The 20,343-nt window shown below is 41.7% G+C and overlaps 1 protein-coding gene across 4 annotated transcripts in view; it reads right to left on the minus strand.

Moving 5' to 3' along the window:
- Nucleotides 1-13,026, minus strand: part of LOC133557726 (chromodomain-helicase-DNA-binding protein 4-like) — a 29,020-nt gene extending 15,994 nt beyond the window's left edge. The window contains exons 1-11 of one of the 4 annotated variants that reach the window (XM_061908454.1): nucleotides 12,796-13,026; nucleotides 12,303-12,454; nucleotides 5,079-5,185; nucleotides 4,751-4,984; nucleotides 3,513-3,631; nucleotides 3,153-3,418; nucleotides 2,922-3,052; nucleotides 2,684-2,825; nucleotides 2,169-2,338; nucleotides 1,849-2,082; nucleotides 1,567-1,770 (exon numbers count right to left, since the gene is read on the minus strand). In XM_061908454.1, coding sequence (XP_061764438.1) covers nucleotides 1,567-1,770; nucleotides 1,849-2,082; nucleotides 2,169-2,338; nucleotides 2,684-2,825; nucleotides 2,922-3,052; nucleotides 3,153-3,418; nucleotides 3,513-3,631; nucleotides 4,751-4,984; nucleotides 5,079-5,185; nucleotides 12,303-12,360 — 1,665 coding nt within the window. In that variant the 5' untranslated portion in view covers nucleotides 12,361-12,454; nucleotides 12,796-13,026. Of the gene's footprint in view, nucleotides 1-1,566; nucleotides 1,771-1,848; nucleotides 2,083-2,168; nucleotides 2,339-2,683; nucleotides 2,826-2,921; nucleotides 3,053-3,152; nucleotides 3,419-3,512; nucleotides 3,632-4,750; nucleotides 4,985-5,078; nucleotides 5,186-12,302; nucleotides 12,762-12,795 lie in introns of those variants that run through there. The other 3 variants (XM_061908451.1, XM_061908453.1, XM_061908452.1) reach the window with 3 other exon arrangements.
- Between the last annotated feature and the right edge of the window lie 7,317 nt (nucleotides 13,027-20,343).

Genomic DNA, 20,343 nt, shown 5'->3' on the forward strand with positions numbered 1-20,343 from the left:
ATATTCAAAACTGCCTTTCACCTCCACAACAGATGTCACTCTTTATCCTTGTCCCGAACGTCCGGCCCCCTAATCAAATTATTGGCTTGAACTCGTCTATGACGACACTGACTTCAGAAAAAATTAATATATTTTAAATGTGACCCATTTGCCTTTTTACTTTATTTTAACATCTTAGGGGGTATATATTGTATTTTACAAATGTGAAAATGATGGAAGCATGTCACATTTACAGAATGTGCTTTTTTTATTTGAAGATAAAATGCGCCTATGGCTGTTCTCATTCATCAAGTTATTGTTATTCTCATGGCATTCAACAGATAAGTTGTGTTAGAAGACTTTGGCCTCTCATTCGAGTAGTTTTCATCAGTTCATGCTCATAGACTTAGCTTGGACAGATCTAGTCTGAGCGCATGGTGGCAGAGTCCTAACTATTCACCCGCTAACATGAGGCATGAGGACCATATGCACAGGAACGAATGTTTATTTAAAGGTTTGAAAAAAGAATGTGTCCATTATCAAATGCTGACCATAAAATCGAATCGTTAATATGCTAAACCTCTAATGAATCGAATCGTTCCATTATACAAAATATTTTGTTTAATTGCATCGGAACCCATGTATTGAGATTAGAATCGAATCGTCCATGACAAAGAGATTTACATCCCTAATAGCTCATTGTTGCCTAATATTTTTTGTGGTGTGTGAGATTGACGTTTGTTATCATGCTTTCTTCATTGCACTGCAAATTGACATTGTTTACACCTGAAGTTCCATACAAAGAGTACTTGTAATGATTTAGACAAAGTTTAGCTTGCGAACTTTGGCTAAAATGACGCAACTTCGTTCCACACTGGTTAGCTTGCTAGCAAAGTAACAAGCTATAGTATTCCCCAGATGTCTGAGATTGCCCCGCTTTAAATGCTCTCGTATCAAAGATGTAGTGTCATAAAAGCAAGCTGTGAATTACAAAATGAGCAAAGTATTCATGTATTTACAGGAATAGGAGGAAATGTTCCCACAAATTACATGTTTTCACCTGAGTTGTAAGTGGCGGCGCTGATTTGCATTCCTTCGAAAAAATTTGTCATGACATCACGACTAATGATGACGTCAAATTTTATTGTCAATATCCCCAAGTGCATGTCCAAAGACATACACCTGGGGATAGGTTGATTGGCAACACTAAATTGGCCCTAGTGTGTGAATATGAGTGTGAATCTTGTCTATCTGTCTTGGCCCTGCGATGAGATGGCGATTTGTCCAAAGACATACACCTGGGGATAGGTTAATTGGCAACACTAAATTGGCCCTAGTGTGTGAATATGAGTGTGAATCTTGTCTATCTGTCTTGGCCCTGCGATGAGGTGGCGACTTGTCCAGGGTGTACTCCGCCTTCCGCCCGATCGTAGCTTAGATAGGCACCAGCGCCCCCCGCGACCCCAAAGGGAATAAGCCGTAGAAAATGAATGGATATTTGTTGACGCACTTCTAATATACAGTAAACTGTGGACTGTGTGTGTGTGTGTGTGTGTGTGTGTGTATGAGGATTGTTTCATCACATACCTGCAGTTCAGTGACCCAAGAGCAGTGCCAGTATGACATGTTGGACCATTTGGCAAAGAACTCTCGCTCCGGTCGCCCTGCTAGCGGGGCGGGGTCGGGTGCCTCAGCCGCGAGGTCGGGTGGGCGGGGCACAGGTGTCGGAGGAGGAGGCTCACCCCACTGCCATGTCAAGATCTTCTGAACTTTTCCCTTCATTGGAGCACACTGGAGGAAGAGTGATAACAGTAAAATGTTTGCTTAAAAAAGAACATCATTGCACCCTTCTGTATTAGCAGAACTTACCAGGCAGCGGGGACAGATCCATTCTCCATTGGGGATCTCAGGGAGAGGCGGGTTGAGGCAATGGATGTGGTAGGACGACGGGCACGAGTCGCAGCATAACAGCTCTCCTCCGTCCTTGCACACCCGGCAGAACTCCATGTGGTGGTCATCTTCTTCCATCTCTCCGGCATCCCCGATGTCCTCCTCGCCTTCCGAGGGTTCCTCCCTCGCCTCCCACTGGATGCCCTCTTTCTCCTAAAGACCGGAACAGGACTGTTAAGTTCTTTCCAATAACAGACAAGACGCAGGAGGCAGGACACGAAAGAGTGCTCGCTGCTTACACAGTGCGGGCAGCTCCAGGTACCCTCGGGGGCTTTCTCCATGTCAGGGTCCAGACAGACCATGTGGTAAGCTCTAGGACACGTGTCGCACAGAATGATCTCACCACCCTGCTGACACACCTCGCAGTAATCCTGATGGTCTGTCTCGTAGCCGTCCCCGTCCTCAGCTTCTGGGCCAGAGACAGATGCACCACTTAGACCATGTGACTCTTTCTTGTCCCCCATGAACAAGCTTACCTCTACACAACTTTAAATGTTCCTCCTGCTGCTGGGCTAGCCAACATATCTAATGTTTCCATCTACATGTCCAAGTACATACAGTATAAACAGCCTGTCGACCATCGTATTGTATATTGTCCAAAAGAAAGATGTCTATCATTGTTTGTTTTTCCTGTGTGGCCTTCCTCTTTTTTTTTTTTTTTATTCAGTGTCTCTACACTATGTCGTCACTTTTGTCATCGCCATTCCAAAGCACAAGAAAGTACTTGGTGAGAATGTGCACTTGGACAACACACCTTTCTTCCTCTTTGGTTTGGCCTTGGTCGAAAGCTTCTTTTTGCTGCGACTGCTGCGGCTGTTGGAGCCTTCCGAGACGGAGATGCTGTTCATGCTGCCGTCCTCAAAGTCGCTGTCCACGTCGGGCTCGTCCTCCTCGCTCTGAGCACAGACAAGAAGCCAAGTTAGGTGATATTTATGTACACGCTCCTCAGCTGCCTCCTGGCATGACGTGTGACAGGAGGAGATGGCTCATACCGATGAGCGTTTCCTCTTGCTATTGAAGCCTCCGAGTTTGATTTTCAGCGGAGCCACTTTCTTAGTCTTTGCGTTGTTTTTTTTCTCTGGAGGTTTAGATGCAGCCTTAGACTTTTTGCGGGCGTTAGGACCTGCAGGAGCCAACGGAAAGCTGCAGTCAGTTGAGCACGGCAGAGATTGTGGCGATAAACGCTGCAGCTGTAATCAGGTGGGCTCATACACAAATCGTACCTTTGCCTTCCTTGGTCTTGGCCTTACGGAGAGGAGGCGCGGGGGGCGGCTGGGCTTCTACTGGGGTTGGAACTGGCGCGGGGGGCGGTGCAGCCTCTGCCACCATATTGTCAACAGCAGCTGGTACATTGGCTGTGGCCAGAGCAGCATTGGCGGCAGCCGCTCCCCTCAGAGGATTGTTGGTGCTAAACTCCCGCCATTTTGCTCCCAGAACCATCATCATCTTAGACACTGCGATTTTGGGGTTCTTGGCTGCGATGAGAGGCCTGAAGAAGAAGGACACATCAGATAATTTCTACTACTTACCTAATTATTGAACACCCAGTTATTGTCCAACATGGTTAGGATGTCACTATATACCTGACAAACTGACTGAAGGCCTTGTAGTTTGTCAGAGAACGGTAGTCCTCTTCTGAGAAAACGTGATCGATGTCCTCCATGCCCCAGTCATCCAGCAGCTGGGAGGACGACTTTGGCTCCTACAAGAAGCGGCAAAAGGCACATGTATTGGCAATCAAATGTCAGACTTATCTTGATTATCATTTATTTAGTGCTATAACCACCAATGTCAGTCAGGATCGACATGATCTTATCAGTCCAGCATTATCTCACAAAAACACAAACCAATTAATCAGATACCAATTCATTAAAAACCTCTTAAGACTGTCCGTGTTTGTTTCATCTGTCATAAAGAGGTACAACTGGAAAAACAAAAGGCAGTATTTTCCATCCATAAAACACATTCCTTGCATTTAGACATATAATTGTCTCTGGTCCCAATGTATCACCTTACAGCAGTAGCCTGAAAAACTGCGCTCTAGGCAGTGCCGCAAATTAATGAAAATGTGTTTTTCTACCCTAAACAGAAAAAAAGGTCAAGAACACAGCACGGTGTGTAGCGCTAGACAGGTTGCCAAGGAAACTGCATATATGCATTACACACTCCAGACACACATGCATACTCCCCCCCCTCTGCATCAGAGTAAGTGTCATTAAGTAGGAGGCCCCCTATTGGCTGCAGCAGCTCTTTGTTTAAGCATCGCTCATCACATCACCAACTGGCCGACCTCCATGACAGGTGAGACAAAGACAAAAAAGGCCATGGCTAAAAAATTCTGAAATAAATTCCCAAATCAATTAGGATATTTTGGATATTAAACACTTCAAAAAAGGTCAAATTCATGACTATATCTCCAACATGAGACATTTTGTCCACAATTTTTTACACTAACTGAGTTTTATTAAGCTGATCTGACGTATATGGATTTCTTTGTTTAATTCTTTCTCTTTGACACAGAGACAACTAATGGCATTCTTTCTGGTTAACAATAAAACATTCCTGCACAATTCGCTGCATCAGGACAACCAAAATATTCATCAGATGTGTAAAATTCACCACATTCACGCAGCATCTTCATTGGCAAATATTCTCCAAGCAGATATCTCCTAGCCAAATGTGGACAATTCAACCACAGCAAGAAAAGGACAGTCTGCACACAAGTTCCTCCACAGGCGGGACGTCCAGCTAACTATTTAGTCAAACAAGTAGTCATCCATTCAGGCGCTAACAAAATCGATCATCATCTGGCTTTTCTCACCGAGAAGTCGTCATCGTCGTCATCATCGTCCTCCTCCGGCTCGGGCTCCTTTTTCTTGGAGCTACGTTCCGCACCGCTGCGTTTCTTGTCCTTACCGCTACTGGCACGCTTCTTTTTCTTGCGACCTGGAGTGTAGTCGCTGCCCTCGCTGTCCGAGCGCTGAGCATGGCTGCCATCCTCCGCCGCCTCAGCCCTGCTCACGTCCATGTGCTCCGGCGAGCTGATGGGGAGTTCCTGGAAGGCACAGAGTGACGGCACAGATGTTTGTGCTGACGGAACCTGACTGGCGACTTTCTTCGCCTTAATCTCAACGTTAAGTCATGTGTACCTCTCTGCGCGAACGTCGCTTGCTGCTTTTACTCTCACGGCTCTTCTTGGCCTTTTTCTTCTTCTTTACCTTTGGAGTCTCATTCTCGGAAATCTCTTCTTCGTCATCTGAGGTTCAGGGTTAGGACATGCCACACATTCAAGAACAAATGTAATAACTTTAATGCATGTTATGCTAATTTTAGAGGAATGCAAACTAGTGTGGTCTAGTTTGCATTGAGCGGACCAAATCATGCTCTCAGTTAAGCATGTGCCTTAACATATGTGATGTGTATGTACATTGTCCCAGCAATCTCATTCGCCAAAACACGAGAAAGACGGCTTTTAGAGTTTACACTGTAAGATAAGCGGTGTGCTTAGTATGTGCAAACAACACGAACAACATTGAAAGGCATGTTTTGTATAAGCGCTCCGCATTTTCGAAAAAGTAGGGATTTATGTCAAAGTCTGACACCGGTAACCACATATCACCACTAATTGAGAGTTAAATCTGCCCATTGTGCAGAAGCGTACTGTTGCTGGCATCACTTATACATGCACACTGCAATCCTGTTTGTCGTAACGCGTGATACAAAACATAAAAACTTAAAACTTTCAAAAGTTTATAAGCAGTGCGCCGTCAGACTATGTTTTCTCCAGTGCAGATTACGCAAATTACAGTCCACAACCAGGTCCACCGGACGTCTCCACATTAATTTTTCAAACCTTTACCATCAAAACTGGAGCCACTAATATGATGTGCAGCGCATTTTTCAAATAACAGTAAGTCTTAAACTATAGAGTATTTCAAATGGTTAGAATCTGTGCTTTTGAGTGATGTACGGGTTATCTCCCTCACAGCAGCTCCCAGCAGATGAGGCATGAAGCAGAGTGGGCGGGGTTTGTTTACAGCAGTGAGCCTGGGATGTGAGTGTCAGGGAGGGACGCGGAAGCAGACTTCTACAACAAGCTTCCGTTCTGTAGAAAAAATGCATGGATTATTATATGTTGGTGGGTGTTTTTTGTCCTTTGCATTCATGTTTCGTCGTGTACGTTGCATTTTTGTCCCATTTTGCTGTATTGTAAAAAATGGATCTTGACAGTCATGTGGGAAGTTAGGAGGAGAGTCCTTCATATATTCTTAATATTCAGTGTTTTATAAATTATCGTAATTACAAATTCCACATTTTTTTAATGTACATTCTTTCATTCAGCCAAAAGGGTTTAAAATGCATAGTTTTTTTGAGGTTGTCTGTCATAATATTTTTAGCATTCTGTTAGTCATAATGTGAGTGTTTGTATTGTGTATTTAGCTTTTTCCTTTTCTAACGACATTTTAGGAATTTATGTACACATATAAATACAAGGGAATATTAGGCCTGGGCGATTTATCGAGTTTACCGATAAGTTTTTTGCAGACAATTTAAAACGTTTTTTTTTTGCCTTTTCTTGCTTTAGCATACTTTTTGCCCCTAGGAGCTTCTGTAGCTTCCACCCTCCACCCTGTTTCCTTAGCAGCACACCGGGTAAAAAATGGCTAATTCTAATGAGAACAAGACATTTGTTCCTAACAAAGGAGTTGTTTTAGTTTGGTTTTGCGGCAACCGACGTGGAAACAAATGACTGGACACTAACATTTGTTTAAAAAAGGCAGCAGAACAACAAACTTCTTTTATCATTCTGAAACCAAAGCCTCTAGTCAAGAGCGGAAAATAACTCTTTATGAGAACAATAAGATAAACAAAATAACGACTGAAAAGACGCTTACTGTGGTGGAATCCTTTTTAAAAAGTATGTACAAACCCCATTTCCATATGAGTTGGGAAATTGTGTTGGATGTAAAAAGTTCATTTTTTTTGCAAATAATCATTAACTTAGAAATTCATGGCTGCAACATATGCCAAAGTAGTTGGGAAAGGGCATGTTCACCACTGTGTTACATCACCTTTTCTTTTAACAACACTCAAACGTTTGGGAACTGAGGAAACTAATTGTTGAAGGTTTGAAAGTGGAATTCTTTCCCATTCTTGTTTTATGTAGAGCTTCAGTCGTTCAACAGTCCTGGGTCTCTGTTGTCGTATTTTACGCTTCATAATGCGCCACACATTTTCGATGGGAGACAGGTCTGGACTGCAGGCGGACCAGAAAAGTACCTGCACTCTTCTTTTACGAAGCCATGCTGTTGTAACACGTGCTGAAGATGGCTTGGCATTGTCTTGCTGAAAAAAGCAGGGGCGTCCATGAAAAAGACGGCGCTTAGATAGCAGCCTGTGTTGTTCCAAAATTTGTATGTACCTTTCAGCATTAATGGTGCCTTTCACGATGTGTAAGTTACCAATACCTTGGGCACTAATGCACCTCCATACCATCACAGATGCTGGCTTTTGAACTTTGCGTCGATAAAAGTCTGGATGGTTTGCTTCCCCTTTGGTCCGGATGACACGATGTCGAATATTTCCAAAAACAATTTGAAATGTGGACTCGTCAGACCACAGAACACTTTTCCACTTTGCAGCAGTCCATCTTAGAAGATGTCGGGCCCAGAGAAGCCGGCGGAAACTCTGGATGTTATTGATAAATGGCTTTCGCTTTGCATAGTAGAGCTTTAACTTGCACTTACAGATATAGCGACAAACTATTTAGTGACAGTGGTTTTCTGAAGTGTTCCTGAGCCCATGTGGTGATATCCTTTAGAGATTGATGTCGGTTTTCGATACAGTGCCGTCTGAGGGATTGAAGGTCACGGTCATTCAATGTTGGTTTCCGGCCATGCCGCTTACTCGGGAGTCATTTCTCTAGATTCTCTGAACCTTTTGATGATATTATGGACCGTAGATGTTGAAATCCCTTAATTTCTTGCAATTGCACTTTGAGAAACGTTGTTCTTAAACTGTTTGACTATTTACTCACGCAGATGTGGACAAAGAGGTGTAGCTCGCCCCATCCTTTCTTGTGAAAGACGGAGCATTTTTTGGGAAGCTGGTTTTATACCCAATTATGGCAACGACCAATTCCGATTAGCCTGCACACCTGTGGGATGTTCCAAATAAGTGTTTGATGAGCATACCTCAACTTTATCAGTATTTATTGCCACCTTTCCCAACTTCTTTGTCACGTGTTGCTGGCATCAAATTCTAAAGTTAATGATTTTTTGCACAAAAAAAAGTTTATCAGTTCGAACATCAAATATGTTGTCTCTGTAGCATATTCAACTCAATATGGGTTGAAAATGATTTGCTAATCATTCTATTGTGTTTATATTTAAATCTAACACAATTTCCCAACTCATATGGAAACAGGGTTTGTAGGATGATGCCATGTATGATGAGAAATAAGCACAGTGAAGAACAATCACTAAAACAGTCGCTATGCACTACGCCGAGGTTTAAAGGAAGAGCCTGCCTTTATCCACTTGACTTGTTGAAATTATAGTCCCCAAGGTTTTGCTTGATTATTTGCATACAGTGTATAATAGATTTTTTACTTACAGAAGTATTTTATTAAAGAAAAAAGTTTTAAGTTTATTATTACTATTATTATGCAATGTCCAAAGCTACGTTTTGTTAACAGAAATATATAATTCCAGACATTACCAAGTATTGCTTTGCAAAGGAATCTTTTAATTTAGTTATTTGAAAAGTATTTTTTATCTGGCCTAAAAAAACATTCAAATTAGTATTTTGCTAAGTTGCAGCGTATCCAGTGTCATTTCAAACCAATAGTTTTTGATCAAATAATAGAAAAACACGTTTTGAGTTATCTCTGTCATTTGTAGTCATTGGTAGAGAATTTTTTTTTATAAAACTCATCAATTGCATATTTTGTGAAAAAATTCAGATTTTATTTTTAGGCCCTATCGCTCAGGTTTCTGGGATATAAGTGATCCAAAGATATGCTGCATGGAGATGACGCTAAAGGCAACCTCACAGAACTCTAATGATGATCATGAAAAGATTATGGCATGTTTAAATCACTTTATTTACCCTTCTGGACGTACATTTAACTTGTTTTTTTCTGCTTGGTGTTGTTTCTATGAATCATGCTTGCATTTATTGATAAATCAAATTAGTGTGAATACACCCTAGAATACCTGTGCTCGGGGAACAGGTGAAAAGAGCGCTGCTACACTTTGTTAATTTAGTTATTTTTTCTGAGAAAGAACAACAACAACAAAACGTTTACAGTTTACTAGTCAAAAAAGCGGTTGATGATTCAGACACCTTTCAGCACCTGATTGCCATGACTGAAAGTGTACATATGGAAGAGTTGTCTGGTTTCGCATAGTCCAAGTGTTAATCTGCCTGTATTTACAATGTAGAATAGACACACATAAAGTTAAAGTACCAATGATTGTCACACACACACACACACAAGGTGTGGCGAAGTTATTCATTTGACCCATCACCCGTGATCACCCCCTGGGAGGTGAGGGGAGCAGTGGGCAGCAGCGGTGCCGCACCCGGGAATCATTTTTTGGTAATTTAACCCCCAATTCCAACCCTTAATGCTGAGTGCCAAGCAGGGAGGTAATGGGTCCCATTTTTTATAATCTTTGGTAAGACTCAGCCGGGGTTTGAACTCACATCCTACCGATCTCAGGGCGGACACTCTACCCACTAGGCCAGTGGTTCTCAAATGGGGATACGCGTAACATTGGGGGTACTTGAAGGTATGCCAAGGGGTATGTGAGATTTTTTTTTAAATGTTCTAAAAATAGCAATAATTCAAAAATCCTTTATAAATATATTTATTGAATAATACTTCAAGAAAATATGAATGTAAGTTCATAAACTGTGGGGGAAAAAAATACAAAAATGCAATATTCAGTGTTGACATCTAGATTTTTTGTGGACATGTTCCATAAATATTGATGTTAAAAATGTATTTTTTTGTGAACAAATGTTTAGAATTAGGTTCATGAATCCAGATGGATTTCTATTACAATCCCCACAGAGGGCCCTTTAAGTTGATGATTACTTCTATGTGAGGAAATCTTTATTTGTAATTGAATCACCTGTTTATTTTTCGACAAGTTTTTTGTTATTTTTATATCTTTTTTTCAAAATAGTTCAAGAAAGACCACAACAAATGAGCAATGTTTTGCACTGTTACACAATTGAATAAATCAGAAACTGATGACATGGTGCTGTATTTTACTTCTTAATCTCTTTTTTTCAACCAAAAATGCTTTGCTCTGATTAGGGGGTACTTGAAATAAAAAAATGTTCACAGGGGGTACATCACTGAAAAAAAGGTTGAGAACCACTGCACTAGGCCACCGAGTAACACATGTTTACATGTGGGATTTTTTAAGTTGCAACCGCACTCATGCATTTTCTGTGTGCGTGTGAACATTCTGAATTGACTTAACCATTTATCAGAAGTTCAAGCTGATTCATAAGTCTGCATTAATAAACTTAAATACTGAATTATTAAAGACTGCCATTGTTAAAGGCCTACTGAAACCCACTACTACTCACCACGCAGTCTGATAGTTTATATATCAATGACGAAATATTAACATTGCAACACATGCCAATACGGCCTTTTTAGTTTACTAAATTACAATTTTAAATTTCCCGGGAGTTTCGTCTTGAAGACGTCTTGTAATGATGACCTGTACGCAAGACGTCACGGGTTTTAAGGAAATATTAGCGCTGCACACACAGTTGTCTGCTTTAACGGCATAATTGCACAGTATTTTGGAGATCTGTGTTGCTGAATATTTTGCAATTTCTTCAATTAATATTGGAGAAGTCACAGTAGAAAGATGGAGTTGGGAAGCTTTAGCCTTTAGCCACACAAACACACGGTGATTCCTTGTTTAAAATTCCTGGAGGTGAAACTTTACTATGGATCAGAATGGTCAAGCAAACATGATTTACGACGGAATGTCAACCAGCACGTTTCGCTGGGAAAATTGTGGTAAAAAGTCGCCTCTTACCGGAGAAAAGTTGAACTTGTGCCGTCCATAAAGCTGCCGTCGACTCCGCTGAGACATTGGCGTCAAGACACCCGTGGACATACACCTCCGACTATCAGGTACTATTTAACTCACTAAAACACTAGCAACACAATAGAAAGATAAGGGATTTCCCAGAATTATCCTGGTAAATGTCTCTAAAAACATCGGAATCCGTCCCAATGCATTCGCGTTTTTTTTTTAAACTTTTTTTTTTAATCATTTTTTTTTCTAGTACGTTGCTATCAACATCCTCAAACTCGAGTCTTTCATCCTCGCTCAAATTAATGGGGAAATTGTCGTTCTCGCGGTCCGAATAGCACTTTTTTTTGGAGGCTCCCATTAAAAACAATGTGAATATGTGAGGACCCCCCCACACGTGTGAGGTCATCGTCTGCGACTTCAGGTAGAGGCAGGGCATTTCCCTTAGCACCGAAAGTTGCGAACTTAATTGTGTATGTTCTCTACTAAATCCTTTCAGCAAAAATGTGGCAATATAGCGAAATTATCAAGCATGCCACATAGAATGGACCTGCTATACCCATTTAAAGAGTAAAATCTCATTTCAGTAGGCCTTTAATGCACGACATATGCATATGGCCAGTATTGAGAGAAAAAAAACTACCGGTATTTGCATTAAACTGCTTTAAAAGTAATGATCACAGTCTCTGCATTGACCTATTGGCTGAACAAACAACGTTATGGAGTTAAATTGTAATAAAATATTAGCGTTCTAGCACCAGGCGCTACTTGTTCTTGCCCTACCAATATTACCTGTAAAGACGGTACTAAAACGCCAAAGCGATTATTCCAGTATGAAATCGCGTATGTAGAAATATATTTGTATCGTTTTTTTTTTTGGTATTTTATTTTGCTTTCGGTTGGCGCCAGCCACGAGGAGGGGGATTTGGTTCTGGACGTCATTGGCAGCTTCCAAGCTAACTGGCTGCCTCCATCTTGTCATCGATACGTAAAAAAAAACCGGTAGCCGACCAGCGCAAGGCCCAGGGAACATGCCGGTGTGTCGGCATGACTAAAGTGTGAGGTTTCGATTGTGCGCACGGCGTTCGTTTAAGGTTACAAGGCGACATTTGTCTTTGGATTGTGGTAGGATCGAGGAGCATCGCGAACAAGAGAGTAGCCTAGCCGTGCTAGCCTTAGCAAGCCGGTAGTTAGCAGCTAGCTAGCATGGCGCTAAGTGAACATGATTGATATGAATGTGACAAAACATCTGCTCGTTAGCATACAGCCAGCAGCGATATTAGCACTTTAGCTCGTCCTTACCGTGCATTAACCGGTCCTCCGCGCCGTACTCATCTCTGTCATCTTCGCTCCCAGACATCCTGGACAGCAAAACTTTTCTCTATTCAGCTAGCTAGCAGTTTAGCTAACTAAATAAAAGTAACTTTCTAGAATAATCCACAGCTGGCCCCGGTCTGCGGCGTCCAGGGAGCGCGGGTTGGCAGCGAAGTGCCGGCCAGGATTCCACAAGGGACCCAAGAACAAAAAAAAAGAAAACGGAAGTGAAAATGGAGCTCAATTAAGCATAGTCACACGAACACTCGACACACGGGAGAATAAAGCCAACTTTATCTCGTCCTGTTCGGAAGACTAGCAAGTGTTTGGGCTAGTATTGTATTAGCATTAGCTAGCCGAGCGTCACATTTGAGGCCAGCTCAATCTTCTCATCTTCAAATGTCTCCGCGCACAACGAAGACATTGAAGCCTTGACGAGCGTCTTAAAATCTCCAACTCGACACTACACAAAAGTACTCACAAGTTGCCGCCAGAAAAAAAAAAAAAAAAAAAAGTCCAGCCTGGGTCCGCCAATCAATCAATACTTGCTGGACGCCGCTTCGTCCAGGTAACGGCGTTCTTTCCCTCAATTTGTACGATATTTGCTTTTTTTTTTTTTTTTTTTTTTGGTAAGGCGGCGTGTGTGCACGACGTCGTCGCCTTCTTCTTCTACCTCGCACACTACACACGCCCCGCGCGCGCGCACGCACACACAAAGAGATCAGGGGGCAGGCATCCCATAATACCCCCCCCCCCTTCACACACACACACACACACATTTCGGTCACCCCTCCCCCACTCTGCATAGTTACCTTGCAACGTACAGACCATAATATTCAACTCACCCCCTCCCTCTCCTGAGTCTCTTCCCCATTCCTCCATGCACCCCCCCTCCTCCTCCTCCATGGTAACTAGGGTTACCATGGAGACACTCCCCCTCCCACCTCTGCTGGCATCCCATAATAGTCATGAGTGCAGTCACTAACATCCCACAATAAGCATAACTCCAAAAAAAAAAAAAAAAAAAGCCAGGCGTGAGGAGGAGGGGGGAATGAAAGGCGTCACATGGCAACTATGTGTCACATGACTGCTGACTTGAGCGTGCACGTTCAGTTGTGATGGTGCGCATGTACACTAAGTTGACTGTGTGAGGGCCACAGGGTCATGTGTTTTGGGGAGGTTAGGTGGGGGGACAGCAGGATGACCCCCCTCCCTCCCCATATATACATACATGTACACCTGAACTCTCCTCCGCCTTTAATGACCACATCTTTACATCACTGGGGGGAGCCAACCTGTACATAGGGTGTGGAGGTCAGAGGTCAAAGTGTAGTCAGGACCCTAAGGTAGCTGCAAGCACACACATAATGGAGAGTCAATGGTGGGAAAACCGTCTAGACTGTTTTTTTCCCACCATTGACTGTGCTGCACTTGGTGCAGGCGGACTTTCCACGGACACATCTATGCGCTGACATCGGCCCATGTGGCGCGGAACCGCTTGTAACACACGCTAATCAATACATTTAGCCTTTAGCCACACAAACACACGGTGATTCCTTGTTAAAAATTCCTGGAGGTGAAACTTTCCGATGGATCAGAGCGCGGTCAAGAGAACATGGATTCCAACCACATGTCAACCAGCAGGTTTCGGTGAGAAAATTGTGGTTAAAAAGTAAGTTCTTACCGGAGAAAAGCTGAGCTTGTGCCGTCCATAGCTGCCGTCGACTCCCCTGAGACACTGCGCGTCAAGAAACCCGTGGAGACACCCCTCCGACTATCAGGTACTATTAAACTCACTAAAACACGAGCAACACAATAGAAAGATAAGGGATTTCCCAGAATTAACCTAGTAAATGTGTCTTTTTTTAAACTTTTTTTTTTCTTTTTTTCTAGTCCGTCGCTATCAATATCCTCAAACACGAACCTTTCATCCTCGCTCAAATTAATGGGGAAATTGTCGTTTTCTCGGTCCGAATAGCACTTTTTGTTGGAGGCTACCATTAAAAACAATGTGAATATGTGAGGAGCCATCAAACATGTGACGTCATCGTCTGCGACTTCCGGTAGAGGCAGGGCTTTTCTCTTAGCACCGAAAGTTGCAAATTTTATTGTGAATGTTCTCTACTAAATCCATCCATCCATTTTCTACCGCATATTCCCTTTTGGGGTCGCGGGAGGCGCTGGAGCCTATCTCAGCTACAATCGGGCGGAAGGCGGTGTACACCCTGGACAAGTCGCTACCTCATCGCAGGGCCAACACAGATAGACAGACAACATTCACACTCACATTCACACACTAGGGCCAATTTAGTGTTGCCAATCAACCTATCCCCAGGTGCATGTCTTTGGAAGTGGGAGGAAGCCGGAGTACCCGGAGGGAACCCACACATTCACGGGGAAAACATGCAAACTCCACACAGAAAGAGCCCGAGCCTGGGATTGAACCCAGGACTGCAGGACCTTCATATTGTGAGGCAGACGCACTAACCCCTCTTCCACCGTGAAGCCCTCTACTAAATCCTTTCAGCAAAAATATGGCAATATCGCGAAATGATCAAGTATGACACATCGAATGGACCTGCTATCCCCGTTTAAATAAGAACATCTCATTTCAGTAGGCCTTTAAAATGTAAAAATTGATTGAAATAATTGTTCTTGTGGAAAGACAGCAGCGGGACAACACCCCTGTGGGATGTCCATGGATGGTCTCATCCTCAGGTGAGCGTACATGCTCACCATTTTCCCTTCAGGCCCAACTTGTCGCCTTTCTTTCGAATCCTTTTTTTTGTGCCTTGGCATCGTGGCCCCTCCCCCACATATCTCCTCTCTTAAACCGTGGACACAGTGTTCATGTGTGTTTTTTTTTGGGGGGGGGGGGGCAAAGGGGGGATAACATCACAATCTCCAATCAGAAGGATAGTCGGGGCAGTTGTCATAGAAACCCTCTGCATGTCTGGAGACACCCCCTTCTCAGCACCTTGTGCAGAATTGTGTGTTGCATAATGATATCATTTCTGACACATAACAGAAAAGAAGTGGCGTGGGGTGGGGGTCTACAGACCATAATAGTGCTCCTGTGCAGTTGGTCACCATGGTGATGGGCAAAGGGGGCGAAAGTGTTTTCTTTTTTTTTACAGACAGACAGGGTCAGAGTACCATGTAAGTCAAAATGCATTCCTTATTAGTTGTGCGGGAGGCCCGTCCAAACACTTTCGACTCAACTGCACAAAGTTGTCCTGCAGGATGAGTGGAAAATGGGAGGGGTCCTGCTGACCAATCAAAGAGCAGGTGACCCTGCGTGGTGGTCCAGGTCGCCATGGAACGACAAAATACAGAACTCATGTTCAAGCAGTAAAAAGACTGCTAGCATGACTGCTAATGTACATTTGCACCTTGGTGGAGGGTGTGGACTTAAAGCGTGCTCTGTATCATGTTTTTGAAGTAGGTAAATGTTGTGGTTACTAAGAGGAGATGACGGCAGACTAACACCAAGTGGCAGTAATGTCAAAATATTTATTTTTATATAAAGTAAATAAATATATAACAAGAATATAAACAATACTAATGAATAAACCAAGGAAATGAAGTGTGACAAAAACTCAAGTGTGTATGGTGTAAGGCTATGTGTGTAGATTAGCTGAGGTGTGTCTTACCAAAATGTTGACGAGAGCGAAGGAACGCGGAAGTCCGTGGGAAAACGTGTCCAAGCGGGAGGTCAAGAATCCAAAAGGCAGCCCGGGAGGCAAGGGGAACAGGGGATCCGGGAGAACATTGGGAGGGCTGCGGGAAACAGGAACAGGAAACATCAGAACCAACGGAAACACGGAAGTCGCAGGGGAAGAGCAAGTACGCGGGATGGAAGCCAGATACAGAATGCTTACACATGTACAGAAGACTATAATCCGGCGAGTGATGGCAGGTTGTCCAGGTTTATGAAGGCAGCTCTGTCATTACCGTCAGGTGTCAAGATTGCCGGTGATTGATTGAAGCCGCCTTCTTTATTAAATCATCCATCCATCCATTTCCTCCCGCTTGTTCCTTTTGGGGTGGCGGGGGATGCTGGAGCCTATCTCAGCTGCATTCGGGCGGAAAGCGGGGTACACCCTGGACAAGTCGCCACCTCATCACAGAGCCAACACAGATAGACAGACAACATTCACACTCTAGGGCCAATTTAGTGTTGTGAAACTTAAAATAAAAGTCTGTTCACATTCAGTCCATCTACAGCAGGGGTGGCTAAAGTGCTGCCGGGGGCTCACATATTTTAAAAATATTATGGTACAGTGGTACCTCAACTTAGGAGTGCCCCAATTTAAAGGGGATTTACATTTTTGGGAGGAATTTTGCCTATCGTTCACAATCGTTATAAAACATATGCCAAATGTATTTATTTTTTAAAAATTCATTCTAACTCGTTAATAAACGTAACTAAAAGTCCGCTTACAACCGAGACAATGTGAAGTCCTCCGTTCCAGCCATAAAACCCAATAAATAACAATCCGAAAAACGCCAACAATACCACGTTTACATTCCGTGACTTGAATATTAAGCAAGTATTAGTGATATTGTTATTATAAGCGCTTACGCAGACAAACTATTAATAGTGTGCCTATACTGACATTGGGTAGTAAGGTGCTTCCTTGCTTGTGGAAATTTATTGTAGAAGTTTAGATTATTGTCATACACCATGCCTCTCACCTGAATAGTAAAAGGATGAGGAGGTATTCCGACAAGTTGGTATACTTTGACAACCAATTTAGACCCGGTAATGGTGAGACAACACGAAAAGATGCTTGGGTCCACCCCTTTTTTCTTGAGGAATATGAGTCATTGTTTAACTGAAATGGGAATGTGACAAGATTTTATCAGTCGGCATCAGAATGAAAACAAACATTGTACAGTAAATAATTTTTTATTATGTTTGTTGGCTCTCATTAAGTCTGCAGAGAGTAGTAATAAATGATGATGTTGGAAAAAAAAGAGAACATTGTGACGTGCTTTTGAAATTAATGCACCACGTATGCTTAAAATGATTAAAACATGTAAATATTAAATGTTATTATAAATGTGCCCAATACTATGTTACTTATATACTTAGGTCATGTATATAAAACCTTAATGGATGGGTTTTGATGTTTTTTAACAGCTTTATATAGGCAGAATAGAGCGGTTCTCATATGCTCAAATAGTAAGCAGACTTTTGATCACATCTATTTAATATTAAGAATGCATTAAAAAATAAAACATATGTGTTGTAAATAAAGGTTGTAAATTATAGACAAAGTTTCCAAAAAAGTGCAATTCCCCTTAAGGAGTGTTTTGAAATGAGAGTTGTCTCTGGCTAATTATTATGCTTTAAAAGAGAAATTGCACTTTTTTGGGGAATATGTCTATCGTTCACAATCCTTATGTGAGATAAGAACACATACACTTTGGTTTTATGTGTATTCAAACTTGTAAATAAACGCTTGAAGAAGTCAGCTAGCAGATAATAGGATTGCTGCTATTGCACCTGTAATGCGCTCTAAAAACATCCAAAAACGCCATCAACGTCTTATATAAGAGCCTTATATTTTTGAGCCTGAACATAAAGAGGATGAATAAGTTATAGAAGCTGAGTGATAAGCAGATTCAGCATGTCACACTATTACTAAGTACTAAACAAGTAATACAAACTACAAACATAATAAAACAACCACTTACTGTACAATATCTGCTATTAATCGTGTGCCAACAGATGGGATATTCATATCACTTTTAGTGTCTCTCCCGCGATATCTGGGTTTAAATTAAATGTCAAAGTTGACCATCATCTTGGTTTATGGCCACATCCTTCGACCATACAAGTGAGAGGCATGAATTATAATCCAACACATCGTTGGCCGGCCTGGCTGTGTGGGGCCGGTGGTCCCTTGTTCCCTGGGCACCGCACCTGTTTCTTTGGGTTGGGCTCTCTGGGTGGCTGGGGCCGTACTTTGGCACCCGCACATACTGGTACACAAATATACTGTACATAAAATTCACACACATACTCACATACGCACAATTATTCATACATATATATATATATATATATATATATATATATATATATATATATATATATATATGTATATATATATATATATATATATATATATACACACACACACATATATTAATTCCCACACATACTGGTACACAAATATACTGTACATAAAATTCACACACATACTCACATACGCACAATTATTCATTCATATATACACACATACATATATTAATTCCCTAATACATACATGAGCACTTAAAAAGTACCTATGCTCCCACATACATACACAAATACAGTACATACATACACACTCACGGTACGTACTGTACATCCACACGCACATTCACTGTACAAACAAACATATGCACCTACTATACATATACAGGCACATATACACACATACACTCAGCATATAATCACATTTCATCAAACATACATTAACGTTGTTACCCTAGGGGAAACTGGGTAACACACGGCACACTGACAAAACTTAACCTACTTATACGATAAGAACCTACAAGGTTGATACAGTTCGCTTCTCTTTCTTCCCCTACATTTATCTGCTTTCTTTTGTAATTCAATTTATCATTACATATATTTATTTTTGCATTAAAACAATCGCATTGTTGATAATAGAGGTAATTATTGTTTTATTCAGTATCAGTAGTGCGATTGGTATTTTTATTGCTCCATTTGTAGTGCAATAATGTTTATGTGTTATTAATATTAACTTCACTAACTGCTTCTTTGCTATAATTTTTGTATCATATTTGTCTATATTGTATTTGCTGATGCTGTTCTGTTGTTATTTTTGTTGTTGTCTCTCTGTCTTATGCCTTTTTGTCCCCGCAATTTCCCCCTTTGTCTTTCTTTTTTTTCTCTTTCTATCCCCTCCAGCACCAAACATGAATATAAATCAATTTAATAAAGTCAACTAAAAGTAAATCTATACAGCAAATATGGGCATCTACATCAGACCTGGGCAAATTAAGGCCCAGGGGCCACATGCGGCCCCTTAAGCTTTTCAATCTGGCCTGCCGAAACAGTAGCTGCCATTATGATGTGCAGTGATGTTTTCAAATTACCGTAAATCTTGAACAATACAAACTATTTCAATGGCTGGAATCTGTGCTTTTGCATTAAACACTAGATACTAGGGGTGTGGGAAAAAATCGATTCGAATACGAATCGAATCGTTTATGTTGTGCGTTTCAGAATCGATTTTAATTTAAAAAAACAAACAAATTTTTTTAATTAAATTTTTTTTTTTTTTTTTAAATCAATCCAACAAACCACTACACAGCAATACCATAACAATACAATACAATTCCAAAACCAAACCTGACCCAGCAACACTCAGAACTGCAATAAACAGAGCAATTGGCGGGACGGCGTGGCGCAGTGGGAGAGTGGCCGTGCGCAACCCGAGGGTCCCTGGTTCAAATCCCACCTAGTACCAACCTCGTCACGTTCGTTGTGTCTTGAGCAAGACACTTCACCCTTGCTCCTGATGGGTGCTGGTTGGCGCCTTGCATGGCAGCTCCCTCCATCAGTGTGTGAATGTGTGTGTGAATGGGTAAATGTGGAAGTAGTGTCAAAGCGCTTTGAGTACCTTGAAGGTAGAAAAGCGCTATACAAGTACAACCCATTTATCATTTATTGAGAGGAGACACAAACACGACACAGAACAAATCAAAAGTATTGAAACAAAAATGAATATTATCAACAACAGTATCAATATTAATTATAATTTCAGCATAGTGATTACAAATCTTTCATTGACATTATCATTAGACATTTATAAAAGTAAAAAAAAAGTGTCACAGTGGCTTACACTTGCATCGCATCTCATAAGCTTGACAACACACTGTGTCCAATATTTTCACAAAGATAAAAGAAGTCATATTTTTGGTTCGTTTAATAGTTAAAACACATTTACATTATTGCAATCAGTTGATAAAACATTGTCATTTAAAATTATAAAAGCTTTTTACAAAA

The sequence above is a fragment of the Nerophis ophidion genome, linkage group LG08 (assembly GCF_033978795.1).
Source record: "Nerophis ophidion isolate RoL-2023_Sa linkage group LG08, RoL_Noph_v1.0, whole genome shotgun sequence".
NCBI classification, from domain to species: Eukaryota; Metazoa; Chordata; class Actinopteri; order Syngnathiformes; family Syngnathidae; genus Nerophis; species Nerophis ophidion.